At 49.4% G+C, this 14,993-nt stretch overlaps 1 protein-coding gene across 1 annotated transcript in view; it reads right to left on the minus strand.

Moving 5' to 3' along the window:
- Positions 1-1,176: 1,176 nt before the first annotated feature.
- Positions 1,177-14,993, minus strand: part of Vdr (vitamin D receptor) — a 55,313-nt gene continuing 41,496 nt past the window's right edge. The window contains exons 8-11 of the mRNA XM_041642701.1: positions 13,334-13,505; positions 5,761-5,912; positions 5,456-5,572; positions 1,177-4,277 (exon numbers count right to left, since the gene is read on the minus strand). Of these exons, the coding sequence (XP_041498635.1) occupies positions 4,018-4,277; positions 5,456-5,572; positions 5,761-5,912; positions 13,334-13,505 (701 nt within the window). The 3' untranslated portion in view covers positions 1,177-4,017. The remainder of the gene's footprint in view (positions 4,278-5,455; positions 5,573-5,760; positions 5,913-13,333; positions 13,506-14,993) is intronic.

Here is a 14,993-nt window from a genome sequence, read left to right on the forward strand (position 1 = left end):
CCCAAATGCTGGAATTAATGGTGTGTGCCACCACTGCCCAGCTGAGAAAAACCTATCTTGAAAAACCAGTAAATAAATAAAATAAAATAAAACTAAGTGGTTCAACAGTGAGGTATAGACCAAAAGCTTGGCGTGTAAGAATGCATCACTTTGGTCTGATTTTTGTGTTTCCTGGATTGAGTGCTCATCCAGACCATCTCTGAGAACACTGAGGATCTGTGGAGGTGTCGCTCAGCTTCACACTCCCACAGGTGTTCCCTTCTCTAGGAAAACCCTCCAACCTCTGTCCAGTTCCTCTCTCCGCTTCACTCCACTGGGACATCTTAGCTTGTGGCTTGAGATCTTTTCAGATGTTTCTGTAAATTAAGGTAAATCATGCCCCAGGTCTCTGAACCCACTTTAAAAAAAAATACATGTGTGGGGCTTAGCAGTACCATCTGCAATTCCCAGAGCTGAGTCCTTGGCTGGACATTCTTTTTTTTTTTTAAAGATTTATTTTATTTATTTATTAAGTATACAGTGGTCTGTCTGCATATGTCCCTGCAGGCCAGGAGAGGGCAGCATATTTCATTACAGATGGTTGTGACCACCATGTGGTTGCTGGGAATTGAATTCAGGACCTTTGGAAGTGAAGTCAGTGTTCTTAACCTCTGAGCCATCTCTCCAGCCCTTGGCTGGACATTCTAATTTGCTATGTCTGTCTTCCTCCTCTGGGCCCCTAAGGAGTTGTATTTATGCACAGGGCTACTTGTAACACTCTGAGGCGCTGGCCTAACAGATGTCCCCAGTGCAAGGACTTTCGTTACCAGCAGTCCCTTGGTTTCCCGGTGATGTTCTTTGGCAAGTGCCACACCTGACTGCGGCCAACACATTAGGCCTGATGCTCAGATGCTTCTTGGGGAGCGAGCACTCTGTGACCCAGCACCTCTAGTTTCACCATCTCTGAATGGAAACCTCCCTCATGTCTTCCCTAGGGTGGCAGCAAAACTACCCATCATCTGTCACAGGGCTTAACTCCGTCGGGGGCAGTAGAACATGGCAATTAGTTAAAGGCTCCCAGAGATGGCTGCCCAGGTCTGAACCTTACCTCTCCCTCACCACAATGTAGCTGTGGGGAGCCGACCCCCTTCGCCGTGTGAGGGCAACCATCATGGGTCCTTATGAAGAGCAAACAAGTTCGTTTTCACGAGGCCTTTATTTACAGCGGTGCTTGTCACAGAGGGAGCGCTGCACAAGCGGGAGCTGTCCGGTACCCTCGGCAAAGCTTCTCATGGTTTATTTAACAAGATCTTAGAAAACATTTTTTTTTCTCTATGGGAATCTCTTTGGAGGCTCTTTAGATGGCTAATGTCCACCAGATTTGTCATTTATGTCCACCATCACTGTTGACCCAACTTGGACTCCCCGACTTTCCTCCTCTTAGGCAGCAGGAGGATTCTCCTATCTTGAGAAATCTTGCTGCTTTTCCATTGTGGTGTCTGTCTATTTCCCTTCGTGTCTAGTAATACCTCTCAGAAGTGCGAGCTCTTTCAATGCCTACCTTCGTGTGTTCATAATAAACAAACTAGACATGCTTCTCAACCTTTCTTGGCTGGCTTGGTTTCCTCCTGCTCCTAGGATTCCCTTTGGGTGCTGCCTCAGTGGTGGGTCCTTGGGCTGATTAACTGGCCTGTTCTGGAAGCCTGTGGAGTTTTGTGGAGAGGGCAGGAAGGGAAGAGGACAGAGGGGGAAGTTTTCCCGAGACTGACACATGTTATTGACGAGATTACAGCAGCACACAGGGCTGAAGTGGAGAGTCCAAAAGCCAGGCCTTTGCACGGGTGGGTGGGTGGGTTATTCTCCGGGGGAAGAAGGAAGTCCCAGATGGAGGTTTACTCTAAAATCCAGGGCTTCCTCAAATCCTGGGCCATCTACCAGAGAAGTGGAAACAGGCTCGACATAAAACGGCCCAGGGCCATAGTTCAGAGTTTCTCCAGGCCTGGGGACGTTTCTGAGTATGAGAGCCCCAGTAAACCCTGCTCTTCTCTAATGGCAGGTTCTTGTTATAAAGGCGCTGAAGTCCTTAGCAAGTTTCAGACTTTCCCTCCCAATGAACAGCGAGCTGGATCAGTGTGTTCTGCAGCTAAAATCAAAAGTCTCTCTATAGTTTTTTAAGCAGTAACAATAATCATCAGTGTACAATCTTTTCACACACACACACACACACACACACACACACACACACACACACTGCTGATTCAGGCGCTGCCACCTCGGTGTTAGGACACAGTCTAGGTGGGGTCTAATTCTGAAAACAACCCTGATCTAAGAAATTTAAAACGAAACCTTCTGTATGCCATTCTGCAGCATGGGAATGTGGCCCCAGATGCTTTCCACTTGAATTCTGGGACACGCAGGGCAAGGTGGATACTAATGGTTCTTGCAGTGTTAAATCTGTCTTGTCCCAGGGTTTCTGGGGAATACAAAAAATGTAACTATGTTTTTGCTGACCTTAGCACTGTACTGCTGCTTTCAATGGGGCCGTGTTCCCTAAATCAAGCATTCACCTAAGGACCTTCTATGAGTCCCTCTATGAGAACCTCTTCTGTATGGGTTCCACACACCCATGATCAGAAAGGGGTGTACTTGGGGTGAGTGAGAACAGGGTTCCAAGCTCCTGGGCTGGGCTGCTACAGAAGAGTGGAGTTTGAAGATGTGCACCTAGCCCATCGCCTGTCTGTTTCATAGGCCTCCCTTGACTTTGGGTGGTGGGTGGGAATCAGGGAACTGGTCCCATATCTTTGCACTCCACACGTTCTGATCACCCCTCTCTGTCTCCGGAGGTGAGGAGTGATCCTGTCTGGTTTTCTATCTGGATAGCAGGCTTGGAGCTCCACTCAGGGAGCTCTTGGCTTTCCCCCATCTTCTAAGAGGAAGAAAAGGTAGCTCCCCTAGGCAAATGAGGGGAGACACTGCTGCTCCAAGTAGGGGTGACGGGGAAGCTGAGATGACTTCTGGGACATTCTTGGTGAGCTCCCGGGAAGCCAGAGAAAAAGGGTCTTTTCTAGGTAGGTGGTAAGGCACTGGCAGGGTAAGGGGTGAAGACAGGGCTGGGGATCTTCTGAAAGTTGGGGACATTTGGTCCTGACACACGTGTAGGTAAGAGGAGCGGTCCCACTATCTCCAGGCTGAGGGACCCTCGACTTGATGACAAGGACAGAGGGGTCTCATTCATTGTCCTGTGGGAAGAACAGGCTGGCTCTGTGCCTCTTTACTTGGCCTGTGTCCCATCCCCTGGGGCCTATCCTTGGGTGCTTTCTAGGTCAGTGGTTCTGGGATGGGGAAGAAGCCCCCTGGTCTAGAGGTCCTGGCCCTGGAAAATTCCCATGGCGAAACCTCAAACGTGGGAACTCTGGAGCTAGGTGAGTACTCAATGGTTAGTGTGGTAGTGTATTTGGTCATCTTGGCAGTGAACAAGTCCATGAGTATCATGGCAGAGGAAGGAGGCCCCACACTGGGCCCTGGGATGGAATAGCACACAATGGCGGCAGCATGAGATGGGATGCAGGGGATGTAGGTGGGTACCCTTTTTTGGCAGGGGTAGGGGATTTCCCATTAGGCTCTGGGTTGGTGGGGCTGGAGTTGGGGGGAGGTACAGGTACCTGTCCCTGAGACATGGGCACATTTCTCCTGCCTGCCTCCCTTGACACAAGCAGTAGCCCCTTATAATGGGAACATCCCCAGGCAGGGCTCTGCCTTTGGCCTCTGCCCTCTATGCCCGCTTGAGTTTCTTTGTCAAATGAGTAGCAGTCTCTCTTTAACTGAAGTCTCAAGGGACAGGGCCAACCTGTGATCTGCAGGAAAGGGAGACAGGCTGGGCAGGGGAAAGGATGGGCCAGACAAATGTGGGCAATGGCAGAGGAAGGACTGAACTCCAGAAGGGGGCAGGAGTCACTGCTGGACTGCAACCTGCCCAGAGCCTGGGCACGGGGCCCTGGAGGAGCAGCCCCACCCAGGCACCGCTGCAGGCTACCCTGGTCAGGAGATCTCATTGCCAAACACCTCCAGCACAAGGGGTGTGAGCTTCATGCTATTCTCGGGCTGGAAGGAGATGGAGCGATACTGTTTGGAGTGTTCCTCATTGAGGCTTCTCAGGTCAGCCAGCTTCTGGATCATCTTAGCGTAGAGCTGGTGGCTGCCTGGCGGTGGGTGGCGGCAGCGGATATAGGTCTGCAGCGTGTTGGAAAGGCGGTCCTGAATGGCCTCAACCAGCTTGGCGTCTTGGACCCCAGGTCGGTCTGTGTCACAGGGGATGGAGAAAGACACAGGGACACTCAGCTGCATTCCTTGCTTCTCACTTTCACAGCCATCCATCCACACAGATACCCATGGCAGTGTTCACCCCGATGACATCCCACTGTATTTGGGACCAAGTCCTTCCATGGAATCCTCTGGTCCTGCCCCACATCACCTCACTCCTTTTGTCTCTAGGTTCAGTCTTTGGTATTCAGATCTTCCACACTGGCCTCTTCCCTCTGCCTGGAAGTCAGCTCTCCACTCTGCCTGCCTGACTGCTCGTCAGGGAACAGACTCAAAGCCCTACCTGAAGAAGGCCGTCCTGATACCCCTTACCTCCCTGCTCCAGATCTACCTCAGGATCTCTCTTGTAGTATCACATCATTTTCATATTCAAAACTCTCACCATAATGAAAATGAGCAGATACTAGCATTCATTTCCCTGCTAACCTTCTTGAGGGAAAAGTCTATCCTGTTTGCTGCGACACCCTAAGCCTTGCCTAGTGCCTAGCCATAGTAAGTGCTCAGTAAATCATGACTGAGCATGTGAATGAGTGAGTACACACCAGCTGGGCACCAGGAGGGAAACCTATGCCTATTCCCTGGACCTTCAGCCTGGGAAGTATTCCTGGGCACAGGCCACTAGTTTTCCCCTGTGCACACGTGGTCCAGGCTGAGCCGGCACTGTATTCCTTGGACTTTATCACCAATATAACATCTCTAAGACCACAACAACCCCCTTCTTAGTCTTTTCCCACCTTGGGTCACGGCTCACAGCCTCCAAAGTCAACTTAGGCAGAAGCATCCATTGCTCCACAAGGGTTTGTGCCCTGCCTTTGAAGAACCTCGGGTGACAGGAAAGTTCATCCCAGTTCAGACAAGAACAGAACCTGAGGACTGGCAACACCCAAGCCCTATGTGTGGCCTGTGGAACCCTGTTCATCTGGTTCCTTAAAGTCCTCTGAATCACCCTGCCTCCACGGGACAAAGTCACATGTGTTGAAGGACCCCTCCACATGCCATATGGGCTATGCAAACTCAGCAAAGTGAGCGTTTCCTTATTTGCCTTTCTTGTTCCCTTCTCTCTCAGACTGACCCATTGACTCTGAGCGGAGCTTTACCACGTGACCGTCCCCACCATGCCCCAGGTCTCTCCGTGCCTCCCTGCTCGGCTCCATACCTGGGGAGACGATACAAATGGCCATGAGTAGGACATGCTCCTCCTCATGTAAGTTCAGCTTCTTCAGCCCCACCTGGAACTTTATGAGGGGCTCAATCAGCTCCAGGGTGTGCCCAGCTGTGAGAGAGAGAGAGAGAGAGAGAAAGAGAGAGCAGCCAGCGTGAGAGCAGAAGCATCCACCCTGCCCGTCTCCCCCTGCTGTTGCCCGCTCTTCTTCCAGGTGCCTGGTCACAACCCCAAGCATTCAGAGACTATAGAGTCAGAGTCTGGGAACTGGGGAAAATAGAGGAGGAGTGTAACCGCACCTTTGGTGACGTCAGTGATATCATACTTGTAGTCCTGGGTGCCACAGTCCCAAGTCATGTCATCCATGGTGAAAGACTGGTTGGAGCGCAACATGATAACCTCAATGGCGCTTGACTTGAGCAGTACAATCTGGTCGTCAGAGGTGAGATCCCTGTTGGGGAAGGCGGGAAGGGAGAAGTCAGGCAGCCAGTAAAAACCTGCAAGTCACAGGCACCTGTTTAGTGTTTGGACAGGGATCTCCTGGAAGGTAAGAGTGTGTCTGGGAGGCAAGAAGAGACCAAGGCTTTCCCAGTAGCTCAGTGACTGATGGCAGAGGCTACTATGGTCAGGAGGAAGGGACAGCCACAGAAAGCCCCCTGTGTTGTGGTATGTACCACAGGTTTGCAGAAGGCATTGGCAGAGTCACCATCAACACCTCTGCGTTTCCTTCCCAGTTGTCCATCTCTGTAGCAAGCTTAGCCACCTCTGTCTCCAGGATACATGTTGGGCTGTGACTTTATTCTTGCTCTCTCTAGGACTGCTCTGGCTCAGAACACCACTGTTTTTGTTCTTGGTCTGTGTGTCTGTGGTGGCCAGAGGCTGATGTCCAATGTCTTCTGTTGAATGCTGTGTCTGGAGATCGGACTACTTGCAGAACCCAGAACTTGCTGCTTCAGATTGACTGCCTGGCTAGTGAGCCACAGGGAACCACTCTCCTCCCTTCCCTAGCACTGGGGTTACAGATGCATACTGCACATCTGGCTTTCAGTTGCATGTTGAGGATCCGAACTCAGGCCCTTAAGCTTGCACAGCAGCCGGCTGATCTCCTGAGCCGTCTCCTTTGTGGGGTGGTTTGAATGAGAATGGCCCTCATAGGCTCATATATTTGAATGTTTAGTTACTAAAGAGTGGAGTTGTTTGGGACGGATTAGGGGGTTTGACCTTGCTGGAGTAAGTGTGCTCATGTTGGGGGAAGTGTGTCACTGGGGGTGGGTGGGTTTTGAGGTTTAAAGAGCCCAAACCAGGCTCAGTGGTCCTCTCTCTGCCTGCTGCCTGTGGATCAGCATGGAAAAATCTGTTATTGCTTGCTGTAGCACCATGCCTGTCTGCTTTCTGCCATGGTGATCATGGACTAACACTCCGAAACTATAAGCCAGGCCCCAGTTAAAATGCAAGTGTTACGTTGGTCATTGAGTCTCTTCACAGCAATAGAACACTAAGACAAAGGCTCTCTCCATGGTTTGTGCAAGGGCCTCCTACTAGAATCCCAGAGTCTCACATTTCCCATTAGTCTTTCCCATTGCTGCTACAGGGCAATGCCATTCTTGTGCATGAGATCCTCCCTTAGGATCAAGCCCAGACTCCACAGCTTGGCTCGGCTTTCCAGGCCTCTTTCCCATAACAAATGCCACCACCCATCCGTTTTTGCGACACGACACCACTTTGCATTCAATTGTGATGCTCCCCTACACAGCGTGCCTTTGAGGATGCTCAGTTTCAGCTAGGAGCAATTCTTTTTTTTTTTTATTGCATTAATATATCTTGCGTGCATGAGCCACAGTGCATGGGTGGAGGTCAAAAAGGGTGACTTCAGAGAGTGTCTACTCTTCTTCTAGCAAGTGGGTCCCGTGGATGGAACTTGACAGCAAGAGCCTCTGCCTTTTGTATCATCTTGCCAGGTTCAGAAACACCTTCCTTTAAGGTTCCATCACACCTTCTGGTCTCAAAACCAAGTGTGATCTTGCATGGAGTCTGGCCAGATCAGCAGAGTCGGTTCTTTCTCTGTCACCAGTGCATACTGATGGTGCTCACTTTCCCCCTTTCTTCTTGTGCTTGCCTCTTCCTCTGCTTGTTTTGTGTTCTGGACTCCGGGGTTCTCCGTAGCCCAGGCTGGTGTTCTCTCTGCCTCCTGAGAGCTGGAATCACCACTCCCAGCTCTAAGCTTTGTTTATACTTGAGAGCCAACACCATCTCTTAATTGTGCTATTGTTTCCCACAGAATCATCACTGAACCCTGAGTACAAGAGGATCAATAAACATGTTGATGTGACAAGAGGCCAACCATTGCAGGCTTCTGAGTCAAGAACTGGGCTTGTCTGAGCAGCGGCAGAGAAAGGCAGTTGATAGGCCAACTCACTTCTGGCTTTCCCTGCTTTCTTTTCCTGACCGTCGAGACGCCTCTGTAGGAGTCTTCTGTAGACAGGCTAAAATGCTATCTGCAGCACTTTGGTGTGTAAGTGCAGGACACGGACAATAGATGATGGGAAGTGGAAGGCTTCCACGGTTAAGCGGCAGGCCAAGGATCGGGACTGAGAAACTCCAGAGGTAGTCTAGGTGGGAGGGTCCCACTGGAGACTGCGTGGCCAGCTCCGCTCCAGCACACTTGATGAATGGTGGTGACATGGCGGCTGCAGATTTCTCCAAGAGCCAAGCTCACAGCCTCTGGGTCCAGCTGTGAGTTCTACATCAATTGCCTCTTCTTCTATTGAGCTATAACCAATAGGGCACACTTGTGCAATGTCCTAATGGCACACAGAACCGGCAGACTTCTCTATTAGCTGTGAGGACCCCTAACCAGAGCTAATTGAATGCTTTTATTTTAAAATTTTATTTATTATTATTATTATTATTATTATTATTATTATTATTATTATTATATTGTGTGTAGGGGGTGCATGTGTGCTATGATATACTTGTGGAGGTCAGGGAACAATTCTGGAGAATCAGTTTTCTCTCCTCTTCCTCCACCATGGATTCTGGGAAATTTGAACTCAGGACATCAGGCTTAGGCTGACAAGCACTTTCACCTGCTGAGCCATTTCACCAGTCCTGGCTTTTTGCTTTTTAAAGGGAACTACTGTGTCCTTCTTTTGTAAATAGATTAACAATGTGGTGTCTAACTGCTCCTAAGTATAAATAATCAATGCATGTCAAAACAGCAAAAACCAACCAGGTGTAGTGATTCATGTCTATGATAACATTTAGCAGACGGTAGCTGGGGAGATGATTGTGCATTTGAGTCCAGCCTGGGCTACATAGTAATTTCCTGACCTCCCTGAGCTTCTAAGTGAGACCCGGTGTCAGAAACAAACAATCAAATGCTAACACTGCCTCCATCTGAGTTTTAGATCACTATTAAATCTTTGGAAATTACAGAAAAAGTATAAAAAAAATAAAAATTCTTAAAAAAAAACCCAGCTTAGTTCTCAGTAGGCTGCGTCATACTGCACCCCAGCTATATACAAGGCGTTTGGTCACTTCTCACTCCGGGTACTCCCTGTGGCTGTGAGAGGGGTCTGTGCTCTACTCAGCACAGGTGTCTGGAGGTGAGCGGTCATGCCTGCTGCTTTGAGGATTGGTGTTTACTGTGGTCCAGACGTCCACCTACTGTGAGGAAAGCTACAATAGCCCCGCACTCTACCCACAGCGGAGAAATGCGGAGCATTCTGAGATGGTTCCCAGGAAACTGGGAAGGGGGCTTGTTCTGCTAAATCAAGTACCAGCTCAGGGCCTGGCCAAGTGTCACCTCTCCCAGCCTAGTCAGTCACTATTCACATCTATGATCACGTCTAGGCACCCAGAGGTGTGCCTTGCCTTGGAACTAAGCTGCTGTCTCGCAGCCCCTCCCTGCCTGTCTTCCCACGGTGTCTCCAGCAGGTTTCCAGCAGAGTTCTTATCTCTGGGCAGTTGTAGCTTACATGCTTATCTCTTCTATCAGACACTGAGTCCCTGGAGGCCAGAGATGGTGTCCTAATCAACTTCCATCCCTCACGGTTTAGACAAGGAAGCTGCTGGTAGGAAAGATACCTGGTTATGCGGGAGAGGGTGAGAGAAGCCTCTAGGGCCTGTGACTGGAGGGCCCTGGAAATGGAAGAGACAGCAAGGCTGCAGGCAGTTAGCTCATGAAGTTGGGTCTGAGCGGCTGTGGCCTTGTAGCCTCTTCCCAAGTACCGCAGCCTGCCTGCAGTCAGCCTTGGTAGCCATCACTGCTCCCGGCCATTTAGAAGCTGCTCCTGACCCTACCTCCTCCAGGTACTTCTGCAGTGCAGAGAGAGGTTTGTGGGTGAGCTGCAACAGAGGAGGGAGAGGAGGTAGAAGGAGGGAGCAGAGCCAAGGGAGCACCGCTGTGCTGTGCATGCCCAGAAGAGCCCAGGAACTGCCGCCCTGGGCTGGTTCTGTGCCCATGCTGGAGTCTCATCCCAACCCTGGTCCCCTCACCCACACAGACATCTCATCCTGCCTTCCCCACCTGTCTCCCTCACCTTCAGGCAGCAAGATCAAAGCTGCCAGGGACATAACTACTGTTCTCAGGAAAACACAGCCCCTTGGTGTGGAAATCACAGACCCAGAGAGCTACTGGGCTGGCTCCCATCCAGCTATGGCACCCCTTCTGTCTAGTCAGGGTATCCATATTAGCATACTTCCAGAGCTCTGGCAAAGACCTGGCCCATTTTTCTTATAAAACAATCAGCCGCCGGGCAGTGCTGGTGCACGCCTTTAATCCCAACACTCAGGAGGCAGAGGTAGGCAGATCTTTGTGAGTTCAAGGCCAGCCTGATCTACAGGAGCTAGTTCCAAGACAGGCTCTAAAGCTACAGAGAAACCCTGTCTTGAAAAACAAAAATACAAAAAAAAAAAAAAAGAAAGAAAAGAAAACCAAAACCAAAAACCAAAACAAAACAAAATAAACAACAACAACAACAAAACCAAAAAAAAAAAAAAAACAAAAACCAAAAACTACTCTGCTGAGCTGTCTCAGGCCGTGCTGAAGAAAGAAGAACCGACCTGAGGGTGTTCATCATCAATGTAACCCATTTTGCAGCGATACCTGGGTGGTTCTTGTGTCTGCTCATGCGTATCTCACTTTAGCCGTGACTACAGGGCTAGGCTAGTGAATCCTGTGGGGAAATGGACCCCCCAAAGGAAAGGAAGGAGTAGGTCATCTCAGCGTTGGAGAGAGAAATGGAGGAGAGAAAGTAATAATAAGATATGGGGGCGGGGGACAGAAGCTGAGGTACTCAAGAGCGGGGAGTGTTAGGTGGTCTGGATGCATGATGGTTTTCTATGTATTCAATGAGAGTTGCCTCTGCCTCCTCCAAACACCAAGCTTCAGCACATAGAGGGGGCTCAGGGGCAACCTGTTCAACCTTGCCCCTACTAGAGTGAGGAAAAATGAGATTGCTTCTCAGATTCAGGTGGAAGCCAGCTGCTGCCAGGACTTGGGTTCCTTGGGGTGTTTTGTTTTGTCTTGTTTCTAGTTGTTTACACAAAACAAGGCTTTGGAAGGCACGGAGCTACCAAACAGCAGCATGTAGCACGGTAGAAGGAGTTGGAACTTGTACTAAACACAATGTGTTGCCAGTTCCACGGCCAGTCTCTGAGGGTGAAGCGGGCCTCATTCCATACAGGAGACCGGTGTGCCCACCTGGCCCTCTCAGCCACAGCCGAAGGTGCAGCGTGGTGGGGCGGGGAGGGGGTTCTCAACACGGCCTGTCGCCTGTCGTGTTGCTCTTCTACCTGTTAGCCACACCGACTCCGTCAGAGCTGGTGAGAGCTATAGGGCAGCACGCAGGCAGCTGTCTCCTGGCGGAAACCAGCCTGGAGGTGCTGCGTTAGGTCCGTGGATTACCCGTTGAGAGGATGGTGTGGTAATTTCAACAATAACTAATTGCTTTCCTTCACAGGGAAAGGCTGACAAAGCCACGAAAAACCCCTCCTGTTAGCTTCTGTCCAAAGGCGGCCAATGTTAAAGTCACTTGCAGCTCCCAGGACTCAGTACCGGACCCTAGTTCAGCACCTGCAAGCAATCTGGCCTCAGTTATTGCTAGCTCGGGAAGGGATGACAACATTGTTTTGTGCTGACTGACTTCTTCCTATTTCTTGACCATGTTATATACAGGCTATATGGAAATGTACCCAGTGAACTTTGGGAAACAATGAAGAGATTGAATACAGATCTAACCATATTTTAATATATATATATATATATATATATATATATATATATATATACAATACTGTATTGTTTTAAGAATATTTAAGATGTGGTGGCACTCGCCTTTACCCCAGTACTTGGGAGGAAGATGCAGGCGGATCTCTGTGAGTTCGAGGCCAGCCTGGTCTACAAAGGTTAGTTCCAGGATAGCTAGGGCTGTTACACAGAGAAACCCTGTCTCAAAAAACAAAACAAAAAAGAATATTTAATACTGCAGGGATATTCAGATGTAAGCATTATATATGCCTATATATACACATGCCCACACACGTGTGTGTATGTGTGTGCGTATTCAAATGTGTACAGATGTATGAGCCAGCATGTGTGTGGAGGCCAGAGATTGGCAATGGGCAACCTGCTTGATCTCTCATTATTTAATATATTGAGGCAAGGTCTCCCTGAGTCCTAGAGCTGGCTGATGTGACTAGTCTAGGTAGCCAACTTGCCCTGGGGATCCCCTCTCCCTCTAAATGCTGCGACTACTAGTTACGCTAGTCTGGATTTATTTTTATTTTATATGTATGGGTGTTTTGCCTGTGTATGTCTACATAGTATGTGAATGCAGTGGGCCAGAAGAGGGTATTAGATGCCCTGGAGCTGGAGTTACAGACAACTGTGGGCTACCATGTAGATACTGGGAATAGACTTGGTTCCTATGGACCAACAGGCTTTTAACTGCTGAGCCAGCTCTCCGGTCCTGGCCTGGCTCTCTTTCTTTCTTTTTTTTTTTTTTTTTTTTTTGGTTTTTCGAGACGGGGTTTCTCTGTAGCTTTGGAACCTGTCCTGGCACTAGCTCTGTAGACCAGGCTGGTCTCGAACTCACAGAGATCCGCCTGCCTCTGCCTCCTGAGTGCTGGGATTAAAGGCGTGCACCACCACCGCCCGGCTCTGGCCTGGCTTTCTTATGTGAGCACTAAGGATCTGAACTCTGCTCTTCATGCTTGTGCAAGTGCTCTTAACCCCTGAGCTATCTCCCCAATTCCACGTGTAATTATTATTAAAATAAATTTGACATGAGTGAGCAAAACCTGTATGAAGGAGTCTATAGGGCAGGACGCTTACTCTAGTAGAACTTTCTGTCTCCATCCTATTTGGTCATGTATGCCAGTGAACCTGTCCCCAGTTTTCTAGGATTCCTGGATTATTTCACAAGTCTGGAAGTCCTGACATTGTCCTCGCAGTCACTTCATCCTGGCCTCGGAACTGGATGTGCAGGAACTTTCTAGGCTGAATCTAAAGGGTTTATGTGAGGACTAGTTTCGAGCCAGCAGGGCTCTAGTGGGAGCCAGCGGTATGGAACTAGAGCTCCTTGGTCTGCTTCTGACACCCTAACAGGACCCTAGCTGGTCACGAAAGCTGGGTGGGAAGTCATTTCATCATCCAGAAAGTGAGCGGTGGAGTTGCTCTCAGAACCATCTCTCCACGCAATGCTGGGAAGCTAGATGTGCTAAAGGGCTGTCCTGCCCTGGTCCTGAGGTCCTGCGGGGGGGGGGGGGGGCAGGCGCTCTGGGATGGGGGAAGCAGTAGAAGATTGCCGAGTAACATCTAGTTCCACCCAGAATTCTGACAGTCTCCCACACATTGCAAGAACTTCTTACTTGAATCCGGGGATCATCTTGGCAAAGCCGATGACCTTTTGGATGCTGTAGCTGACCAGGTCCGCCAGGTGGGGCAGCATGGAGAGCTGCGAGAGATCCAGGCTCACAGAGGGATCATCAGAGTCCTCTTCATTCAGATCCAGGTTGGAAAAGTTGGATGGTTCCATCATGTCTGGGGAAGATGATGAAAAAGAGGGAGTTACTTAGGGACACCCCGGCAAGGCATTTCTGTGAGGACCCCATTGCGTGACCCTATCGTGACTGCCTTTCCCAGGGTTGCTCTCCCTCCCTAGGCTCTCTCTGGGTCTCTCCCCATCTCTTATTTCAGCTTTTTGAGACAGTAAATCCAAGAAGTCAGAAACACTCGATGGGGGGAGGTCCTTCTTAGCTATAATTTTGCAAAGCATGAAGTCTTCCTAAGAACTCAATTAAAACTGTAGGGCAAAAGCTCATTTCTTCAACCCACGGGGCAAAAAGCTCATTTCTGTTATGATCAAAGAATTACAAGGTAGAGAATATTTACATTTTCCAACTATATGTTGGAGACAAACAAAGTCAATGCTGGTATTTGTAAAGTCTGAAGCATTGAGGACGCTCTTATGCAGTGATGGGTGCAGCAGGACAGGTAAGGTTGTTCAGGGACTCTAAACTATCTGAAACTAGGAGCAAAAAGCCTTCAGTTGCCGAGTGTGGCCATGTGTACCTGTAATACCAGCTCTCAAGAGGTGGAGACAAGAGAAGTGAGACATGGTCTCACTATGTAGCTCTGGCTGGCCTGGAATTCACCACCTGCCTCTACCTCTAGCACCTGAGTAGAGCGATTAAGGGTGTCTCCCCAGCCCCGCAGAGAGACAGACAGACAGACAGACACACACACACACACACACACACACACACACACACACACACACACAGATAGTTTATCATTATGTATGTAGTGATCCCACTTGCATGCATTCATTATAAGAAAAAAATTGGAATAAGTATAAATATTTTTTTTTTTGGAAAAGTTTAAAATCACCAGCACCCAAGAGGCAGAGGCAAGTGATTTTTCTCTGAGTTCCAGACCAGCCTGGTCTACATAGCAAGCTCCAAGACAGCTAATGTTACATAGTAAGACCCTGCTTCAAAGTAAAATTTAAAAAAAAAAAAAAAACTACTTAAAGGACATAAGTGATTATTAAAAGCTGAAGTACTACTACTTGTCCCTAACTGGGACAATGACTATGTTGGTGGAAAGCAGAATGAGTACTTGGGATGGGGGTGGGGAATCCCAATGAGGGGAGGGGAGGGAGCGCCAGTCACAAGTCACACCCAGTGCTTTTCTCTTAAGTCTGACCACCTCTCTCCTTTCACTTCCGGTGGGTAGGCATTGTCCGTGCTGTTATCTCAGAGCATTCGGCACTAGCACCCTGTCTCAGTCTGTGCACGGGGTTGTGGAAGAGTCTGGAGCTCTCATGTCTGAAGGCTAGAGTTACCCAGGAAGTGTGTGCACGTGGTGGGGGGAGTTCCAACCCCACCTTCTTCCAGGCCCTGAGAAAGAACACCAGAACTGGGTAAGAGATAGAGGCAGAGAGGACAGGGCACCATGAGGTAGGGACGGATGGGGCAGGAATGTATATGAGAGCCCAAAGAGAGAAGTACAGCATCCCAGACTCTG

This window comes from Microtus oregoni, unplaced genomic scaffold (genome assembly GCF_018167655.1).
Source record: "Microtus oregoni isolate MIOR12 unplaced genomic scaffold, Mior012 000077F_ref0000221, whole genome shotgun sequence".
In the NCBI taxonomy this organism is placed as follows: Eukaryota; Metazoa; Chordata; class Mammalia; order Rodentia; family Cricetidae; genus Microtus; species Microtus oregoni.